The sequence below is a fragment of the Gymnoscopelus microlampas genome (genome assembly GCF_963454915.1).
Source record: "Gymnoscopelus microlampas genome assembly, chromosome: 6".
Taxonomy (NCBI): Eukaryota; Metazoa; Chordata; class Actinopteri; order Myctophiformes; family Myctophidae; genus Gymnoscopelus; species Gymnoscopelus microlampas.
The window spans coordinates 43,138,651-43,161,044 of NC_139943.1; the positions used below are offsets into that span (position 1 = coordinate 43,138,651).

The 22,394-nt window shown below is 40.2% G+C and overlaps 2 protein-coding genes across 2 annotated transcripts; one reads left to right on the forward strand and one right to left on the reverse strand.

Moving 5' to 3' along the window:
- Window positions 1-3,481: 3,481 nt before the first annotated feature.
- On the forward strand, window positions 3,482-15,139 carry map2k1 (mitogen-activated protein kinase kinase 1). The gene is made up of 11 exons (XM_084058936.1): window positions 3,482-3,747; window positions 8,902-9,112; window positions 10,601-10,747; window positions 11,141-11,218; window positions 11,625-11,676; window positions 12,223-12,347; window positions 13,326-13,533; window positions 13,726-13,790; window positions 13,933-13,991; window positions 14,159-14,204; window positions 14,282-15,139. Exons 1-11 carry the CDS (start codon window positions 3,665-3,667, stop codon window positions 14,393-14,395), a joined length of 1,188 nt encoding a protein of 395 aa, XP_083915062.1. The 5' UTR covers window positions 3,482-3,664; the 3' UTR covers window positions 14,396-15,139.
- Window positions 15,140-15,279: 140 nt separating this feature from the next.
- On the reverse strand, window positions 15,280-19,941 carry rpl4 (ribosomal protein L4). Its single transcript, XM_084058937.1, has 10 exons — window positions 19,874-19,941; window positions 18,517-18,688; window positions 18,107-18,213; window positions 17,729-17,867; window positions 17,304-17,428; window positions 16,997-17,126; window positions 16,585-16,741; window positions 16,166-16,249; window positions 15,853-15,973; window positions 15,280-15,414 (listed from the first exon to the last, which is right to left on the reverse strand). The coding sequence occupies exons 1-10, from the start codon at window positions 19,874-19,876 to the stop codon at window positions 15,343-15,345; spliced, it is 1,110 nt and encodes a 369-aa protein (XP_083915063.1). The 5' UTR covers window positions 19,877-19,941; the 3' UTR covers window positions 15,280-15,342.
- Between the last annotated feature and the right edge of the window lie 2,453 nt (window positions 19,942-22,394).

The following is a 22,394-nucleotide window of genomic DNA, read 5'->3' on the forward strand; positions in this document are numbered from 1 at the left end:
ATGGGGCACTACAGCAGTGTTACAGCAGTGTTTAACACTTCAAATGGCCATAACTCAGCGACCATTGCTCTGATCTACGCAATATGGGAGTAGATCTTAAGGCAGTGTAGCGGTCTGTAAATCTAGTATCATAAAGGGACAGCCCACGATAGCTCACTGGTAGGTAGGCAAATGGGCCAAAAGCCCCAACATTTCAACAGTAGGCTTAAGCTTCTACAATTATGATTAACATCCCGCAGAATGACCGGCACACTGCGATGAACTAAATAAAGTAGCATGTACAGTACATTGTATGACCCCATCGCACAGGAAGACCAACAACTTGATTGGACCTGTCGGTGTGAATCTTGCCTTTGTCTTTGTGGCACATTAGACATTTCAGCACACAATGTTGTACTGAAGTGCAGATAACATGATGTACCACAATTTCTTTTCAACTTTAATTCTGGAATAAGCAGGAATCAAACTAGGGACCTTATGATGGTTAGGCGTCCTTTTATCATGTGAGCTACAGTTACGCCGTCTTTGGGAAACTTCCCTAAACTGATGGAGTCAGTCGACTCCAGTCAACCGAAGTCAGTTTGTTTATAATGCTGGTTGTCTCAAAACCTATTTTAGCTCAAACGCAAATCAGAGTTTATTGTTCTACCCCCAAAATTCTGGATAATAGCTCCATGTGTTCTATTTTTTCGAACCTGTTTTGGCTTTGTTTTTTGTCCATCTAAGACCTATGCCCTACGTATTTGAAGATCTTGATTTATAGCCTACAGGCTATTTTAGCCTATCACAGAAAGACCTTGAGTAGGCTGTTTTAAGACAACAATCTAGCCAGAATACTTGCCAGAATGTGGCCTAGCCTTACAATGCAACAGCAAGCAGTTAAAATATTTAATGGATATGAGTAACATGATCTGATAATGTTAATATCTGTAAGCAAATATCTCAGTGCTCGCTATCAACCTAAATATTCCAGCCATTTCTCTGTAGTTGTTGTTATTCAAATTAATATTTCAGGCATATTATATTAGATATACATTTTTGCGCCCCCCGCCCCCCCCGTGCTTAAACACGGCCCTGCCTACAATATGGCAGGTGTCATATGTAATTCCATACATTTTAGCTAGACAAATCTTCCATACCTAAAAAGCTATTATTAACAGTAAGTTAAATTGTGGTGCATTGGATAACTCCATGGAGTTCATGTACAGTACAATGTAAATGTATGATCTCATCGCACAGGGATTCCAACAACTTGGTGGGACCTGTCGCCGGTATGAATCTTGGCTTTGTCTTTGTGGCACATTACACATTTCAGCACATGATTTAGTACTGAAGTGCACATAACATGATGAACCACAATTTGTTTCCATCTTTAATTCTGGGATAAGAGGGATTTGAACTAGCGACCTTATGATGGTTAGGCATCCTTTTAACACATGAGCTACAGCTACTGCTGTCCATAGGAAATTTGCAATTGCCCTAAACTGATGGAGAAGTCAACCGAAATCAGATGTTTTTTTATAATGTTGGTTGTCACAAAACCTATTTCAGCTCAAACGCAAATCAAAGCTGATTGTTCTACCCCCAAAATTCTGGATAATAGCTCCTTGCGTTCCATTTATTCGAACCTGTTTTGGCTTTGTTTTTTGTCCATCTAAGACCTATGTCCCACGTATTTCAAGATAGGATCTTGATTTATAGCCTATCACAGAAAGACCTTGAGTAGGCTGTTTTAAGACAACAGAATACTAGCCATAATGTGGCCTACAATGCAACAGAAAGCAGTTAAACTATTTAATGGCTACGAGTAACATTATCTGATAATGTTAATATTTGTAAGACAATCTCTCAGGCTCGCTATCAACCTGAATATTCCAGCCATTCAGATGCCTCCCATGGTCTGGAAGACTGAATCAAAATAGTAATTCTTAAGTAGGCTATTGGCAAAGATACTTTCTAACTGACTGACTGTCATCTGAGAACTTGCTAATGCATTGTGAAAAGTTAGATTGTAGGTTTTCTTTATGTTGTTTCCAAGTGTCTAGAAAATAGCTGAGACTGAAGAGGTGGAAAGCACCGTCCAGCTGAACTTGTAAAGATGTCAAAACGTCTTGAAAACAAAATATATTCCGAAAAATAAAATAGCCTGTTTCTGGAGAGTCATCCCCAACCAGTTTATAACCTTCCTAGTCAGCATTAAGAGAAATCCAACTTTTTCCTTGTACCTTCAATACTGTCTGGTATTAGACAGTAGACATAAAAGTGGGCTGGGGACCAGTTATTGCCCAATGATTTTATTCTTTCTATTATTATTAACATTTTTACTTTATTTGTTTATTCATTTTTCAAGGCAGCGTAGCCTCATTCAAGTAGCCTAAGTTATTTTCCATTTGGGACCATTTGGAAAAACTCCTGCTGTGTATTTAATTATAAATATATGGAAACTATGTAGACATAAATCAGTTTTCTAAGCAATTACCAGCAGCAGTCTTTATTATTTTTTGTTTTTAACCGTAAAGACATTTACAATAATTCCTTGTTAGTTTCAAAGATAAGAGAGATGCAAGAGTGTTGATACATTCAAAAGGGTTTTTAAGCACCCAGTATTACACTGCATTCACTTTTCTCAAGGTCACCCTGAGGAAGTCCTTTTGTAAATTGTGCCAGAAAAATCTGAGATAAGATTGTGCTGTTACACCTAGTTTTACAAAACTACAGGCCTCAAGAAAGTTAGCAAATATCTATGATATAATATCTTATAATATTCATAAAACTATATTACATAGGCCTACATATGTACCATACAAATCTATTGTCTATGGAACCATGGAAATGTGCATTTGACAACTGATACTGAAATGTCATCGCAAGAACTTGTCTGTGTCTAGTATAGGAATTATGTCATATAGAAATAGTAACACCACAAATGTCTTGTTCATTCTTCATCACAATCACTCCTGACACAATAGATTTAGCTGTTATTTGTATCATCATTCATCATCATCTTCTACAACTTTCATGTGAAGTAGATTTTTCTTGTACAGCATTGGTTCTCAAAGTGGGGTCCGGGGACCCCCATGGGTCCTTGAGGGGGTACCAGTGGGTCGCCAGCCAAATGTGTTAATATAGTGTCACAATCCTTTTAACCACTTTAACCATGTTTTATACTTTGGCAATTCAATCAAAAACAGCAGATATACAAGCTCACAGTGCATCACTTCGTGCCCACTAGGAGTTTGTAGATCTGCTATTCTGGAGGTCCCTGCCTGGCACAAAATATTTTTGAGATGGGGGTCTGCGGCCAAATACATATCAATTTGGGGGTCCATGGCACGAAAAAGTTTGAGAACTACCACAGCATGCTGATCCTATTAATTTCCAGCAGAGGTCGCGCTTTCCCTAAACCATGCTGTCCGGAAGACGAATGTACATTTTCATGACGTACCATTCTGAGGATCATTCACATCATCATCCACCCATTAAGAGGAATATCACTGCTGTCTGATAGGCGATACTCATATCATATAACAACACCGCTTAGATCTCTAGTCATTTTCTTAGTAAATTGTGCTGCATTCATTCCAGATCTAGCCTCCCGGCGTGGGTTTATTGTCAGACTGACTCTCGGTCTCTGCATTTCATTTCCACCTCAGATTGTGTGAACATGCAGAAGAGGAGGAAACCAGAACCGATCCAACTTAACCCGATTCCCGATGGGAATGCTATAAACGGCACCGGGGCCACGGAGTGAGTATTATTCATTTTCAATGGATAGGCATACTCAATACTGCCATACGTTAGTGCACTTGGTTCTCAACCTTTTCTGGCCGTGACCCCCCAAAATAATCATATTTGAACTGGGGACCCCCCACCCTGACAAGCACTTGGAATTGTAGGAGTTCCACAGATAAATATTGTGAAAATAGCCGATCTACAATTTCTCTCTATTATTCACAAATCTACTACTACTATCTAAGATCTACTATTTTCACAATTGTTGCCTCTTTCTTATATTATATGGCCAATGTTTGACCATTTTTATAGTTTAGTTTGTTGATTACTTTTGATGCAGTAATGGTCTTTTTTCATTTATTTTTCTTTTTTATGTATTAAAAAGGACTTAACAATCCTTAAATTGACACTTAACTGTCACCCCCCCCCCCCCCGCCCCCCGCCCATGGGAGACCCGATCCATCATCCACAGGTTGTGAACTACTGCCTTACGTTAATGAAGGGTAGCTAATATTCAAGTGGTATATATGCTGATCTATAAATATTCAATACGACACTATCTGTGACATCTTTCAAACAAGATGTCTTGCTAACATGTATTTACACCTGCGCGCGTGGGTGTCTGTGTGTGCATGCACTGCTTGCGTGTGTGCATGGGGGTCACCCAGGTGTGAGTGGCTGACCTGTACTGCCTGCATTCAATCCAAAAAAAAAAGAAATCAATTGCTATACCAACAACCTTGGACTGGTTCACCTTATTTAAAAAATAAAAAATATGTTTTATTATAACATTTATTGTTGAACAATTAAGTGCTGACAACCATCCATTATATTGCTGAACTTAAGCTGCCTATAACAAACAGCAAGTGACTATTTCAGTCACAATGTATCACAACTGCACTCAAAGTATAATGGGTGCAGCTGCAAAACAGTCTGATTGGATTCAGCTCACTCTACCAGCCAACTGTGTGCTAAGTGACCTTGGTATACATACAGACTTTAGAATAATATTCTGTGTTTAACTTGTGTGTGCTGCCTTCACAATCCTCTGAATCACAGTAATGAAGATGTTGAATTGTTGTGACACTGCGCTCTAGTTAGTCAGTTCAGTCTAACGCAGTGAGCCCAACACTCCCAACACTCCCAAGCTAGAACGCTTATAACGAGAAACTATACAAATGTGAATAACAGAATGTTTTCTTTCTCCTGTCCTATTCCAATAACATTAGATATACCTGTCAAAATCACTTTCCCTACAAAAAAAAACATATTGTTGTGCTGTGCTGTGCTGTACTTGGCTTCCTCTAGGAAGTTCAGCAAAGGAAAGCATGGTACATACATCTGGTAGATGATTTGCTCTTTGCCTTTGCTCGGGAGTTGTACCACACAGTATAATGTATGGCTGGAGCAGAATGCATTCCTTCTGTGCTGCCGGGCAGGCTGTGGCCGGCTGAGCAGCGGAATGTTACAACAGGAACTCTCTGATTCAGTGCTCTGGAAGTTGACACAGGGAGCTTTCGGGAATCCCTCTTGCTTAATTTATACTCTGTCGTATGGCGGTGTCGCTCGCTGAAAATAGCATATCTACAAGCTCACAACACATCATACGACAAAGTATAAATCAGGCTTTACCGGCAGGAATAAAAGTGGAAGTCACAACGTGTGTGTGTGTGTGTGTGTGTGTGTGTGTGTGTGTGTACGTGTGGCGTGGTCTTAATTCCCCTCTTCAGCTTAGTAATACTGTTATATTGTGGTAGCCGGACGGACAGTCTGACATATTGCTGACAGGATATCCAGAGACCTACAGTAAGAACTAGTTAGTAAACCATCTTTTCCAGTCTACCTAAGAAATTCAACCATCTGAGAGGCTACTCAAAAAGGTGTTTTTTGTGTTTATTTTTTTTTTATTCAATTATTCTTTTTACACATGCAGAGATACCGACATGCAGCAGATACACACACGCACGCACGCACGCACGCACGCACGCACGCACGCACGCGCGCGCGCGCGCGCGCGCACGCACACACACACACACACACACACACACACACACACACACACACACACACACACACACACACACACACACACACACACACACACACACACGTGCGCACAGGCATGTTGACATCAGGAAGCAGCTGTCTCAGCCCTATACAGTCTATGGTCTCAGCAGGCAATCCCAGGCATTATCTGAAGCAGGTTACTTGGACTGGGGGACCACTCCTCTGGGCTGTGTCCTCACACTCAGGGACTCTTACTGCTCTGAGCCACATAAGTATGGACTACAACACATTCATCACAATGCTCCACTTACAATAATATTACGTATAGCCAGCCATCCCTGAACGATGATGCCATTATTGTCTGTAAAAAGAGCTGATTTGCACTTAGCCAATAACTTGACAGATTTGCATCGTGAATGTCTCGTATTCATTGTATTATAATCTGTATCATTAGTAGTGGGGATGTGAAGAATAATGTTTCTCTTTGACTGATTTTAGTCCCAGCTCTCTGTTTGTTGGACCACAAGCACATATCCCAGGGAGGGGTAAGCAAATCACTAACCAATGATTAACCACTACTGCAGCCACAGTATCTGTAGCAGCTAGGATCTTACCAGTACACAAAGGAATGTAGCAGTAGTAGTATTTGTATTCAGTAATAACACAAAATACAATGAGTATAAGCCGTATCAATATACAATGTAATATACAATTATTAAGTATAAACAATATCAGCAAAGTCAACAGTCTATGAATTTAATAACGGCTGAAAAGGCACAGGCAAGAAGCAAAATGCTTATCTATGCCTGACGCCTGTCCTACGACTGTTTGCATTTGTTTACAATGCACTTTGTAGGCCTATACTATAACCAAAAGCCCAATAAGGCTTTATCGTCAGGAGTGTGGATGGCTCACAAACACAACCACAAACATACTTATGATTTCCACTCTGGAGCTTTTTAGACAAGGCTGCGACAAGACTGTGGGAAAAGATGATGAATATGTTGTGTTGAGATCTGCTGGATGTCCTTGGGCATTGATGGAACACGAAGGGCCTGAGTCGTGCTCACTTCCTCGTGCACTTGTAAGAGTGGGGGCCGGGGTGGGGGGGGGGGGGGGGCAGCAGCTATTATATTCTCTGTGGAGAATGTGAGTGCCAGGCAGCTATCTCTTGCCTCGTCTGCCTCCAGCTCTGGTCCTCTAAACGCCTACACCACCCACTCCTCCCACTCCACCCCCCCCCCCTCAAACTCAGCACCTCGTCTCCATGGATATGCAGGCTTGCTGTAGAAAATAACAACACTTAACCCTCTCCTTGCCGAATGTGGAATGGAGATGCATTCTCTCCTGCTCTACAGCGGCTCCCCACTGAGTTGTGTTAAGCTGCAAAGAGATTAAAAAAGCATAATTACCACTAAGCAGAGCAATGCTATTATCATCTAATGAGCAGAACATGTTATGATGCAAATACAGAACAGCAGCACTTAACTGGGTGAAAATTGGATTTGCCTCTCTGTAGGCCTCGGAAGATGAGAAATGATTTATGCTGGATGTTTTTTATATGAAGAATCCTTATGAACATGCATGATTATTCTGTGAAGTCCATTCGCAGCAAGAAGATTGACATTAATCATCTCCCCACAAATGTGATGTCAGTCTAGGCTTTTTAAAATGTAATTAATCATTACTTATTACCCTTTTCAAGAATTCTTTGAGGGTCTTTATGAGATCAGTCTGCTGGAGAATAGTCTAACTGTTAACAGTTAAGACTTGATTGCTTGCTGATTGTCTCTGGGGATCTATCTGTTCAACTAGCAGGACCTGAGATTGGGATTGCGTTGTTAGTAACATGCTCTGGGAGCTATGGGAGGAGAGAGAAAGGCAGGAGAGCAACAGGTCAGATGAGATAATTCCGAGAGCGACCTCTAAAGGAAATGCATCACCATGAGAACAGCTTTGTCATGGTGATGAAAAATTGAATTGAATTGAATTGAATTGAATTGAATTGAATTGAATTGAATTGAATTGAATTGAATTGAATTGAATTGAATTGAATTGAATTGAACTAAACTAAACTAAACTAAACTAGATTAAATTACATTACATTACATTACATTAAATTAAATTAAATTAAATTGAATTGAATTGAATTGAATTGAATTGAATTGAATTGAATTGAATTGAATTGAATTGAATTGAATTGAATTGAATTGAATTGAATTAAATTAAATTAAATTAAATTAAATTAAATTAAATTAAATTAAATTAAATTAAATTAAATTAAATTAAATTAAATTAAATTGAACAGCACTAGTGGTGACTGGTGAGGCATCAGATCCAGGAGGATGAACTCCCAGCTTCCTCACACTGGGATCTGGAAAGGAACACTGCACTTCCGCCCCCCACCCCGAGATCCTGTTGTCTACCCCTAGCCATCTGCCCGTTGGTGGGTATACATACAGTATTCCTGTGGGCATATGCATGGACATATCAATATAGTAGGACTCATTCAGCAAGTTGTACATTTGCGGAGTGTTTTAAGTTATAGCATGAGTCAACTTTATGAATTACATATTTTGTGTGGATGCAGGTAGTGGGGATCATATCATTATATTAAAGTACAGTACCTAATTTCCTTATAGCTACATTTGTATAGCTCACACAACAGCTTGCTGCTCCACCACATTTACTGTGCACAACACAAACACAACCTTTCCACCACAAGTTTTGTCTTTGTCCTGATGTTATTTTGGCTATTAGCATAATTCCAATATTTTGCAAATATATATATAATGGTCAGTGCAAGTGACGTTAGAGTCACTTGCGCTGACCAGTAAACCAGATGCTCACTCACCTTGGGTCCCCTCAAACCTCAACAGTGAAGGGTTAGATTTGAGAGAAATAACTTGTTCTTATGGACACCAGCAGAGCCAGAGACCCAGGAGAAGGGGGGTCATTAATCAAGTTGTGTGCTCCCTGTTTTTGTAGTGACACACACACACACACACACACACACACACACACACACACACACACACACACACACACACACACACACACACACACACACACGCACTGGCACACACACAGACGCACACACACACATACAGTTTATATCTAGTATTGTCCATTACTCATCCTCCCTCTGCATCTGTCCGCCAGAACAAACTTGGAGGCTCTGCAGAAGAAGTTAGAGGAGCTGGAGTTGGACGAGCAGCAGAGGAAACGCCTGGAAGCCTTCCTGACACAGAAGCAGAAAGTGGGCGAGCTGAAGGACGATGACTTCGAGAAGATCTGTGAGCTGGGAGCAGGTAATGGAGGAGTGGTCTTCAAGGTCTCCCACAGACCATCTGGTCTCATCATGGCCAGGAAGGTGAGATACAGAGCTCCGCAACATAGCAAAGTTCCCCATCTGAGTAAAACAATATAGAGGCATCAAAAATATTTAGTTTTCAACATACCTTACTTACAATAGTGTCAAAATTGGCCTGACATCTGGCCCGGAGAATGATTTTGTAAATAATTTACAATATCTGACAGTCCCACATATAGGCTAGTGATTCTCAAAGTGGGGTCCAGGGACCCCAAGGGGTCCTTGAGGGGCTTCAAGGGGTCCTTGAGGGGCTTCCAGGGGGTCCCCAGCTAAATTGTAGTTTGGAACTAAATGGACCCTTAAAAGGTCTGTAACTCAGAGGGTGTACAAATGGAACCAAATGAGCACTTGGTTCCATTTGTACACTCAGAGTTATGGGGGCCTGTGACCTAAATTTGCTTCCCAAATTGGAGATCCTTTAAATAAAAAAGTTTGAGAAGCACTCTACTAAATAGAGAATCTACCCCCACCTTAAGAATGTTTTTTATCCATGTTGGGAGTGCTTCACACAGGCGTGTGTTTAAGTTTTCTAAGAACAGACCTTGAGCTCCTATTCAATGAAAGAGCTTGTTTATCTCTCTTCAAATGGGAGTATGTCTGTCTATCTCCAGTTTTTTTTTTTTTTTTTTAACTAAACATCCTCAATCAAGGATGTGGCCTTCACAAAATTATTATCCCAGGTAATAATTCCTGCACCTGTGACATTTGATTATACTCCCAGTTCTATCAGTATGCAGTTAAAACACACACATCTTATTTTAGTAACTTATAGCAATGAAGCAATTAATATATTGATTTATTTTATAAGACGGTATGCCTTTGATTGTTTTCTGGCCCATCATCTAATGACTTAGAAAGAAATTGGCCCAAGGCCAAATGTACTTGCTGACCCCTGCCTTACAACAAGCACAAAATCATCTACTGTATCTCTCCAATTAACTTTAACCTGTCCATATACAATATACAATATATACCTACTGTAAATAAATTGTGAAATAATCATTTTTTTAGAGAAACTTGTTTGAAGCCCATTGACTGGATTCTGCTGTCAGGACAGAGAGCCATTCAGAGCTTTGGAACAATCCTATACTCTAAAGTCTAAGTAGATATATGTTTTTGTCTGTGTGTCATAACTGTGTCCCAGCATCACTTATAAGTCTGCCCTGGCCGTCTTTCTACAATAGCAGAGGCACAAGCATTGTTTTTATTGTATTGCACAGAGATCAATTCTGTTTTTAGAAGCACTGTTTAGATGATTTATCTACCTAGTTTTCCTCTCGAGTATGTTTGTGAATAGGGTGAAAATTGGGTTACTGGAACTACAGCATATATTCACTGTCTGACACAAAGAACAAAGTGATTAATAACTGCCTAGTGCCTACTGAGGTGTTGTGTCAGTGTGTCCTAGTAGTCCTTCCTTCAATGAATCGGTGTGGGGTTGTACTGTATGTGTGTCTGGGTAATAGCATTGTGTTTTCTCTGTTGTAGTTGATCCACCTGGAGATAAAACCAGCAATTAGGAACCAGATTATCAGAGAACTGCAAGTGCTCCATGAATGTAACTCCCCCTACATTGTGGGCTTCTACGGGGCCTTCTACAGTGATGGAGAAATCAGCATCTGTATGGAACACATGGTATGACTGTGACTCATTAACAATTGTATTTATAATACGTAGTTCTTACATACAGTGCAATGAAATGCTTACAAGCAGGTGCTTGTGATAATGTAGACCATAACGCAAGAGCAAAAAAGTATGTTTGAGGTCAAAACTAAAAATATGGGGTGCCTATTAGCTTGTTGACCAGATAGTGTGTCAACCTCATAATCGTTATGTCCACTGTTCGATGCAAAGAAGTACACTATGTGTACATCCAAATGAAGTGCAGTGATGAAATTAGCAATCATGGCATTATCAATTGTTGACAATGGAGTAGCAAATAATAAGCAAATGTGGTATGTACTGTAGTGGTATTTGAAAGTTTGAAGTTGAAAGAGCCTGCTTCATGTTCTCTCTTTGTTACTGTAGGATGGTGGTTCTCTGGATCAGTCACTAAAGAAAGCAGGCAAGATCCCAGAGCAGATACTTGGCAAAGTCAGCATTGCGGTGGGTAACGCAGATATCTCGCCCACCAGAAGTATATATCGTACCCACATGATGAGAAATACATTTTTCTCGTCTCTTTTGAACTCGTATATGGTGCACATATGTTGTATGCAGTGTTAGGCCATGTGTCCACCAAAGTATTTTTTCCCCAGCTGAGAATGCAAGACGTTCTTCTAAAATGCTCATCCAAACGAATTAAACTCTCTGCAACCAGATAAAAACGGCAGAAGTAGTAGAAGACGCTCAGCGCCTTTTCACGCTGTTGCCATTTCCAGCATGGCATATACACGCAACGCTTCCATTGAATACCATTCAAAACATACACTGCGCTCAGGAAAAACGCCTTGGTGGACACACTAAGGCATTTCACTATGTGGGCACTGACATGTAATATTTATCTTTCTAGGTCATTAAAGGGTTATCATACCTGAGAGAGAAACATAAGATTATGCACAGAGGTTAGTAGTGATTTAAAGTACTGAAAGATCTAGTTGTTAATTCCATATGGGCAGTTGACATCCTGGCATGACGGAAAACCAACAGTATTAGGGGTGCCTTAGTTAGGACCTGTGTTGGGAACTACTGGAATAATGATTTGGGCTTTGTTTCTCTATAGGTTCTCTATAAAACTTTGTCAGCCATTAGAAATGCATAACACTTAGATGACAACTGTAAATATGAGAGACAAACTTTAGTTTTCCCTTCTATAATAAACTTCAGCTAGGATACCCAAATTAGTAACATGAATGTTAAAATAAAGAAGAAAGTTGCTTTGAAGTTGCTCTGTGAATGACAAATTTCAGACTTTAATTAAACCTCAGGAACTACAACCTGATTCATATTCACCTTAATTCCCCTTTTCACATTTGACTCAAATATGAATGAGATTAAGATATGACTGCCTCACACTGCCATTCATGTGTTAGAATCTTGTTTCTATGGCGAAGGCTGTTGCACGCTGCCCATGTGGATCTCCAAAATACTGTGATGTATGTTCTTTTCAGATGTCAAACCCTCAAACATCCTAGTAAGCTCCCGTGGTGAGATCAAGCTGTGTGACTTTGGGGTGAGCGGACAGCTAATAGACTCCATGGCCAACTCTTTTGTGGGCACTCGGTCTTATATGTCTGTGAGTACACACACACACACACACACACACACACACACACACACACACACACACACACACACACACACACACACACACACACACACACACACACACACACACACACACACACACACACACACACACACAGTGCACCTTCTCCTGCTGCACTCAAACATGCAGAGGCTGGCTAGCCCAGCCCGTATGCAACAGTGACACCCTGTCCAGACCTCACATCAGTGGTGTCGGGAGTGGGAGGCAGTTGTTCGCCCATTTTGAGCTCTTCCAAACGTGTCCATACTGTGAGAGCGGCACAAACTACATGCACATCTCTGTGGACGCGCTGCACCTGTGATTAATGGACCAGTCCATTACATAACAATAGATGAGCAAGTGGGCAGCATTTTATCTCCTCAACAACACCTTCATCAGAATCAGTACATTAACCTATAGGCTACACAAACTAAATGAGTCACCAAAAAAGTAATCTCTCAAGACAGATTCCAGGAAAAACAAAGAGACACAAGAAGACGTCCCCCCCCCCATCCCCCGTGTCCATTATTTCTTATTATTTAATTATACTACCAATGACATGTGTTGAATGCTCTTGGACTGTTATTGTTATTATTAAGACTAATGTCTCAAGGGGTCATGCTGTGCTGCCTCCTTGAAACTTGGCTTGCCCAGCCAAAATGTAATTTCTGGCACCGCTAATGCCTCACATCACTGAGCAAATGGAAACACATTACCCAAAACATTGTTATAACGTCACAGCAGGCAGATATTGGAGCACTATTTTATTTATCATGACATGTGACTCTGACGTTTCTTTTTGCATCTTTTTTCCCCAAATGCACATTTGCAAGTGCATGTCGTTTCTCTGTCACTTTCTTATATTTGTCAAGATGCAGACATTGTCATCCATGTCTCTTGAAAACAACGTTACCCCAACATGTTGAAATGGTAATTAAACATAAGCTTTCTTCCTGTGTTACGCAGCCAGAGCGTCTACAGGGTACACATTACTCTGTACAGTCAGACATCTGGAGCATGGGTCTATCCCTGGTGGAGATGGCCATTGGGCGGTTCCCCATCCCACCGCCTGATGTCAAGGAGCTGGAACAGATATTTGGCTTCCCAGTGGAGGGGGAAGCAGCCTCCAGTGAATCCTCTCCAAAGCCACGTCCCCCCGGGCGACCGGGCAGCTGTAAGTCTACAAGCTCCAAATACAGTACATATTGTTTATTGTACATAGAAATTGCAAGCTCTATGAATTGGTGAAGATACTTGTCCATTTACTGAAATCAGTCATTTCAATCATCTTTAGTGAATCACTATCACAAAAAACAAAAATGACTTTGAGACTAATGTCTGACCTGTAGTGTGATGTTCTCACCAGCCTATGCAGCAGATAGCAGACCTCCAATGGCTATTTTTGAGCTGCTCGACTACATAGTCAATGAGGTGTGTAGATGTCCCTGCTTTATTTACACGTTAAGTCATGATTGTGCGCTGAACTGTAAATGGATTTAGCCATAGCTGTGTTGCTTGTCAGCATGACGTCATCATGCTCTAGTTCTTGCTGAATGGAGCCTCTATTTTTCAGCCCCCACCAAAGCTGCCTGGGATATTTGGGTCAGAGTTCCAAGACTTTGTGAATAAATGGTATGCAATCAGAGATGTTGAAAAATATCTATATCTAACATGCAATAGCACTCAACAATTGTAACGTTAAATCAAATGCCTCTCCTACTCAGAACCAATTCACATGCCATCTAGTGGTGTCAACAAAGACTGCACTTTGAAACAGCCTAATTGAATCTCTTTTACAGTTTGATAAAGAATCCAGCAGAGCGGGCAGACTTGAAACAGCTGACGGTGGGTAAAGCCTTAGTTGGTCAGTTATTTAATAGTTCTACTGTATATAAAATGACTTACACCGCATTTCGTTTTAGGTCCACCCCTTCATCAAGCAATCTGAGGCAGAGGAAGTTGATTTTGCTGGCTGGTTGTGTAGTACCATTGGACTCAATCAACCTGTAACCCCAACCCACGGTGGAGGCATGTGAAAACTGTCCATGTGCTCTATGCGTAACCCAAACATTCAGCAGCCTGTCAACTGCCTCTCAGAAAATCAAGTTCCTCCTATAGACTGGATCCATTATGGGATAATGTATCCCAAGTACTCAACTGGATATTTAAAGTCGTTGTCTCTCCCGACAGATGTAATTGCAATGATGTCCAAACTACAAGATGGTGGCACATCTAGTCTCCAATCTAATGCACCATCTGCTTAAAATAATTTTAATCAACCACTGTGTCCTACCAGATACAAGTCAAATTCCTCCAAGCAAGAGACTACCTTCAACAACTGCAGATATTGTCAGGTGGAAACCTTTGTCCAAAACGGTTACTTTTCAGGGAATGGCAATGTTTTATTTAGTGAAAATACAAGCTTGTGACAAGTTGATCTTGTAGATCGGCCATTTTCACTACTTCACTCTTGTACGATCAAGAAGAAATATGGATACACGGTTTCTGCCTGACACTAAATCGAGTCCCCAGAAGTTCGCTAGCTCTCACATTCAAATGGGAGGGGCGAGAAAACAGCCTGACAGTAACGATATGCTAGTTATTAACATACTGCACCATAGGATGGTCAAGATGTTTTATTCATTAAAGTCCCAGACTTTAAAAGCTGTACAATCACTTGGATTCAGTATGATTTAGCTACTTTGCTAAGTGAATTCAACCTAGTATTGGACCATTGTATAGGCTGCGCCACAAGCCTGTCTGAAAGCCATTTTTTCTAAATAGTGATTCTGTATTGCAACAAATGCCTTTTGCTCAACACCATGCTGCTTTAGAGCAACCCAGGTCATGTCTTTGCTCGCTTTTGTGAAACATGTAATTAAATCTTGTGAATTAAACACTTTTGATTGACAACTACCAGTGTATTCGAAACTTGTTTTTATTTTTAAGCCAATATTGAACCCAACAGTCTTTAAGATCCAATTTATGCTTTGAAAGATGCAGCAGCTGACTTCTTGACTGGCTTCTTCTTGGGCTTCAGCATCTTCGCCTTGATCTGTGGAGACAGTTTGAGAGTCTTAGAACATATGAGTCCAGTGTGATACACATAAGATATAGGATTGCTGTAAATATATTTGTCTACTGGCTCTGTTAACTTTTTATCAAGCATGTGCTCAGCATCAATGTTCGTCAGCCATCTGTGCCAGCCTATGACAGCAGGCAATCTGTCACTGGTCACAGCGTAAGACGCAAATTACACCATCACAGCACAAGTTCTTAATGGGAATTTATGCTCTTTGTCGAGGATTATCGCATAGCAAACTGATTTAAAGTTCCTTTCCTATGAAGAGAACATGGGGTAGATCAGGCCAATAGAGTCCATGGCTCGCAGAGCCTTCATCAGAGTCCTCCACTTTTCAAGTTGGCCTGATCTACCTGCCTACATATTTGCCATAAGTCTAGTATGGTTTGTCTACTGGCTCTGTTAACTTACAGTAGGGTCGTGCTGGAGGATGGCACGGCGCCTGGCTGTCTTGGCATAGGGGTTCAGTTTCCACATGATTCTCGCATTCTTTAGAGGGTTCTTCTTCAGAACTCTGCGGACGATCTTCTTACTGCAATGCAAATTGAACAACAGACATCAGAATAAGCATATTTGACCTTTAGTGCAATACAAAATAAATGAGTTGCATGGCTCAGAACTTCCTAATAATCAGGATTCAGAAACACGGACCGGAAGTGGAAACTCATCATTGCTTTAAATTGAGATTTCAAGTAGGATTAAACCTTAATTTGAGTGTGCTTACTTTGGTGCACGAAGTGCTTTCTGGATCTCCTCACTCTTCAGAATCCTGCTCAGGTCAGTGTTGGTCATCTTATGCATGGGGAGGCTGAAATAAAAGGGCATTTGTCTCATTAGTTATCAAGTACCGAAAGCCCCACTAAGTCAGACTGAGGTTAAACATGCATTGTGCATTTCCTCTGCCTATCTAACTATCTAACTAACTATCCAACTAACTATCTAGCTCAGGACTTCCATTAAAATCAGGATTCAGAAACACGGACCAGAAGTGGAAGATCATCATTGCTCACAATCAAATGAGTGCATTTTCTCTGCTTAATATTAACTATGGCCAACTTTAGGCTACTCGTATAGCTACTTTTTAATACCACCATTTACAGTACAATACAATGTACACCCCCCACCCAGTCGTCCAACACTCACTTGTAGTCGATCTTCAGGGTGGCAGATTTGCGACCAGTTCCATACAGCTCATCTAGCTTACGGAATGCACTTTCGGTCCAGATGCAGAAGCGGCCAACATGTCCACCAGGGGCGAGCCTCAGGAGGTTCAGTTTGTTCACATTCTGAAGGTTGATCCCTAAGAACATAAATTAAAATAGTATTTATGAGGTCAAACTGCAGATTGAACACAAATCCAGTCATTCAGTTTCAGTACGTTTAGGTTCTGAGGACAGGCACAGGACATAAACTTCCAAATCTAAATGGCTCAGGACTTCCTAATAATCAGGATTCAGAAACACGGACCTGAAGTGGAAACTCATCATTGCTCATTAACAACCAAAGTATACTTCTATTGATGATTACTGAAAAACCTTTACTTTTAAATACACACCAGGGATATTTCTGAATGCTTTTGTAACACCGGCGTCTTGGTTATAGATGATGCATGGTCCTCTGCGCTGGACTCGCCTACGATTCCTCATTTTACCCTTACCGGCACGCATGCGCTGGGAGGCGTACACCTTGTGGAGGAGAAAAAACAATCAACCCACGACTTTTACTGCAATACATATACAATTAATTAGCTGCATGGCTCAGGACTTCCTATTAATCAGGATTCAGAAACACGGACCGGAAGTGGAAACTCATCATTGCTCATTAACAAATTTGAACACCCAGCACCTCCAACTTTGACTTACCCTCTTGATGTCGTTCCAGGCCTTCAGCTTTTTAAGCAGAAGCACTGCATCCTTGGTCTTCTTGTACCCTTCAACTTTGTCATCAACCACCAGTGGGACCTCAGGGATCTCTTCAATACGGTGTCCTGATGACAGAAAAGAGCGCATATGAATAACAACTTTTTTTTATTATTTAACTCTTTAAGTGTAAAAATGTGTGCGTGTAAAAAATAAAACCCAGAGTTTTGCATTGTCAGCCGAGCTTGCTCAGACTTAAGTATCATCAACACCCTTTCACAGCTTTGAGACAGTAGGCAACTGTCACTGATCAGGGTCAGACGCAAATTACACCATCATTGCAAGTTCAATGCCGTCTACATGCTACAGGATATTTTCCAACAGTTATCCAACAATGAAAATGATACTAATATTGAGTTAAGATTTACCTTTGGCCATAACCAGGGCAGGCAGGGCAGAGGCTGCCAGGGCAGAGCAGATAGCATAACGCTTCTGGGTTGTGTTGATCCTGCGGTGCCAGCGACGCCAGGTCTTAGTGGGAGCAAACATGCGGCCTCCACGACACATCTTAAACGTAAGGTTAAGGAAGCATATGACATGAGTAAACCTGTCACTCTGTAAAAACTTTTTATCACGTACGTGCTCAGAATTTAAGTTCGTCAGCCATCTGTGCCAGCATATGACAGCAGGCATTCTGTCACTGGTCACAGCGTAAGACGCAAATTACACCATCACAGCACAGGTTACTAACATGTTTGCAGTGCACTGTGATTTTTTTCAATGATTTTAACCATGTTCAAGGATACATTTCCGAAGGCTCCCTGGCCAGAGCGGTGGGTACCGCCACCCCTCACACGAGGAATACGGGCCACAGCCCTTCCTGTACCCCAGGACTCAGCACTGGTCTGGTGACCTGGAAAATACAATGGGCAATTGCATTCAATTACAAGAAATTGCATATTATATGTATCAAGTATTACAATGTGACTGTCTCAATACATGTAGGTTCTAAGGACAGGTACAGGACACAAGCTTTCACATCTTAATAGCTCAGGACTTCCTAATAATCAGGATTCAGAAACACGGACCTGAAGTGGAAACTCATCATTGCAACCATGTATAGTGTTGATGATTACTGAATAATACTTTTAAATACACACCAGGGATATTTTTTCACTTTAGTGCACAATGTGACTCGTTTGACTCGTTTGCTCACCTGCCAGTTCACTGACAGCATAGGGCTGACGGTTATTTTTGCGCATGTTGGTGTGCACAAAATTGACGATGTCAGGACGAATTGGAGCCTTGAACACCGCTGGCATGAGGACATTCTTGCCTGAAGTTTCTCCTTTCTCGGAATAAACCGAGATCATCGGTCTGGCACAAGCCTGATAAAAAAGAGAACAGATGTCATCAAAGTTCTGAAAATCCCACCAAAAGTCAGCATGAGGCTAACTATGCTGTGGTATGATTGTTTTTATTTTACGCAAATGCGTATTGTAGCACTGAGATTTTTTTTTAAAAATGGTAAGTGAATTATAAAAGAAATGCATTATTGTGCATTTCCTCGGCATATCTAAATAGCTCAGGACTTCCATTAAAATCAGGATTCAGAAACACGGACCAGAAGTGGAAGATCATCATTGCTCACAATCACATATGTGCATTTCCTCTGCTTTATATGTATAACCATAAACTTTAGGACTACTCTTATAGCAAGTAGTGTTATAACTACTTTCTTTTATAACACCGTCGACAACGTGCATTAGCTTCGCCTTCCGATTCATGCAAATTGACAGAAGCGGTGTAGAGTTTTAACATTTACCACGAGGATATTGGGTCAAATTGTTGCCTCACATACTCGCAATATCACTGTTGACATACATAGGGAATATTGAACTAACATACGGACTTATGGAAATATGGACTTCTAACCATTTCAGTGCGTACTCTGCTAGCTAGCATGCTAACAATGTATCATTAGCACCACACCACTGTTGCCAGAGTTTGTGAGAGAAATAAGCGGTCAGGTTAAAGAAAAGCCCAACAGAGGCGACTAGGCCACATGAGAGCTTTAACCTAGACCGTATTTGAAAATAGTCCATCTACAAGCTCACAACGCGTCCCAAAAAGACCTTGAAAAGAACAAGTGTAATACATTTGATTCAGATAGGGTCTGCGGAGAAATATATAATGTAAGCGTCTTGACATGTAAATGTTTGAGAACTTGTTTGAAAAACAATTTTTAAGCAAGACCAAATGACTTCAATTTGGAAATCAACCCAAAAAAACTCAACCACTAAACTTTACAGAAAAACAAGCCTAAAGTCACTTATAAAAGCGGACATGGCAACAGTGACAGCCACACGTGTAACGTTAGCTTCACTGTTCCAAAATGGCTCCTCTAGTTAGCATTGCTAGTCGCGAGCATTGCATCTCAAGACGCTAAGAAAAAAACGAATTATAAGTCTTTTTAAACGTAAAAAAACACACAAGAGTTGTTCGCTTAGATACAAAGAACAATTACAGACGCGCAGGTGACACTTGAACACCACATTCATATAAACTCTCACCATTTTGGGTAGTTATTTTACGGCTCGCCGGGAACACGCTCCTCACGCTATGGCGGCCACAGTAGAAAGGAAGTTGATGCGGCAACGTCAGTGCTATGATGCATCCGCTCCAGTGTTGCCATGTCGGTTTATTATAAGCGACTTTGGGCTTCTTTTTCTGTAAAGTTGTTTGTAAATATTGGTAGTTTTTTGGTCTTGTTTCTAAAGTGTACTTGCTTATTTAGGCTTGTTTCCAATTTGTTTTTATTATTATTTAAACCAGTGGTTCTCACATATTTTCATGTCATGGACCCCCCCCCAAAATTAATATGTATTTGTCCCTAACCCCCATCTGAAAATGTTTTTGGGTCAGGGAGCACCAGTACGTGTGTTGATTGATTGATTGATTGATTGATTTAAAACTTTATTTAGAAGTTTGCAGAAAAAAACACATGAAAGTACAGTTCAAATACAAGGTCAACTAAATAGGATACACATTAGTTGTTAAAATGTTTTTTTTTTAAACTTCCAAATATTCCACATTTTATTTGAAGAATATTTTTTTTAAATAGCAGATTTGCAAGCTTCAAACTTGTGAGCTTGTAGATCGGTTAATTTTAAATAGCAGATGTACTAGTTTACACGTTTAGAGTGCCTAGTCGCTTCTTTTGGGCTTGTTTTCCTAGACCTGGTTGCTTATTTCTCTCACAAAATCTGGCAACGCTGATCCACTCCGGCGAAGCACCACTTCCGACCGACAGAATAATGCCTCGTGGCACTAGTTTATCCAATGAGTTTATCCCGTTGGCGGAGCGTGATGAGAAAATAAGCCCTAACTACTTTCGGTGCAGAGCAGAGCAATGTTTTCCATTTTTTACATCATTTGTATTTTTATTATTATTATTATTTTATTATTATATTTATTTATTTATTTATTTATTTATTTATTTATTTATATATATTTAAAAAAAAACGTATTTTAATCATTTATGTAATTTTATAAATACAGTATTATTTCTTGTCGAACTGAATCAGAGGAAAGTTTTAATGGGTTTTAGACTTTTATCTCTGATCGAAGATTCAGGGTGAAAAAGTGGGTTCAGGGTTGTCTAATGAATAAAAATGTGATAATGGTGTCATTTGCCCAGCATTATTTAATGTAATTATTATATATATATATATATATATATATATATATATATATATATATATATATATATATATATATATATATATATATATATATATATATATATATATATATATATATAATTATATTTATATTTATGAATTTAGACAGTAGGATTGGGATCATAGAATGTATTGTTTATTATTATTATTATTATTATTATTACTCTCCGCAGGAGAGTTTTGTTTTCACTTTCTAAATATGACACACCGATTACCGACAATACAGTGAAATATTGTATAAATACATGGCGTGTCTTTGCCACTGCCAAAGTGAGGTAAGACAGGAACCATCACGAAATGGCTGCATGGCTGATACATAATTGGCAAATAGGACAGATAGGACACTTATATAGACAGGAGGGATATGACACTTACACAGACGGATAGGACACTTATAGTACACAGACAGGACGGATAGAACACTTATACAGACAGGACGGATAGGACACTTATACAGACAGGACGGATAGGACACTTATACAGACAGGACGGATAGAACACTTACAGTATACAGACAGGACGGATAGGACACTTATACAGACAGGACGGATAGGACACTTACATAGACAGGAGGGATATGACACTTACACAGACAGGACGGATAGGACACTTACAGTATACAGACAGGACGGATAGGACACTTACACAGACAGGACGGATAGGACACTTACATAGACAGGACGGATAGGACACTTATACAGACAGGAGGGATAGGACACTTATACAGACAGGACGGATAGGACACTTATACAGATAGAACATTCCCAACATTCCCAACAGCGGAGAGTTGTGCTCCGAGGAGCACTTTTTCTAGTTATTATTATTATTACTAATAGTACCAAGTCATATTAACTACCACAATGGTAACAAGCCCTTAGGGCTTTTTGTGTTAAACCCTTTTAGTATTAGCATTAGACTTGGAATTCAGTGCTTCTCAACCTTTTTAGGCCGTGACCCCCCAAAATAATCATATTTGAACTGGGGACCCGACCCCCCCACCCTGACAAGCACTTGGAATTGTAGGAGTTGAATCATTACATTTAATTTGACACGCTTCCACTGATAAATATTGTGGAAAACAGATCTACAAGCTCACAACGCCACGCGTTCAGCTTTTAGATCAGCTATTTTCACAATGTTTGCCTCGTTATTTGACAATTTGGCAAGTTTGTTGATTACTTTTGATGCAGTAATGGTCTTTTTTCATTTCATTTCATTTCTTGTTTTTTTTAAAAAAAGGTATTATAAATGTCTGACTTACAAAGGTCTTAAAGTCCTGAAATTGTCACTTTACTGTCATCTGGGGACCTAAAAATCATGTAAGCGGGGACCCCCCTGAACCACTGGAATG

Bases quoted from the DNA above. Each gene is read 5' to 3' on its own strand.
- map2k1 (XM_084058936.1), top strand. From the start codon at position 3,665: ATGCAGAAGAGGAGGAAACCAGAACCGATCCAACTTAACCCGATTCCC. The intron at 3,748-8,901 runs GTGAGTATTATT...TCTGTCCGCCAG, and splicing joins AACGGCACCGGGGCCACGGA to AACAAACTTGGAGGCTCTGC. The intron at 11,677-12,222 runs GTTAGTAGTGAT...TGTTCTTTTCAG, and splicing joins ACATAAGATTATGCACAGAG to ATGTCAAACCCTCAAACATC.
- rpl4 (XM_084058937.1), bottom strand. The intron at 17,127-17,303 runs GTAAGTCAAAGT...CTCCTCCACAAG, and splicing joins CCTGGAACGACATCAAGAGG to GTGTACGCCTCCCAGCGCAT. The intron at 16,250-16,584 runs GTGAGTGTTGGA...CTTTTATTTCAG, and splicing joins ACCCTGAAGATCGACTACAA to CCTCCCCATGCATAAGATGA.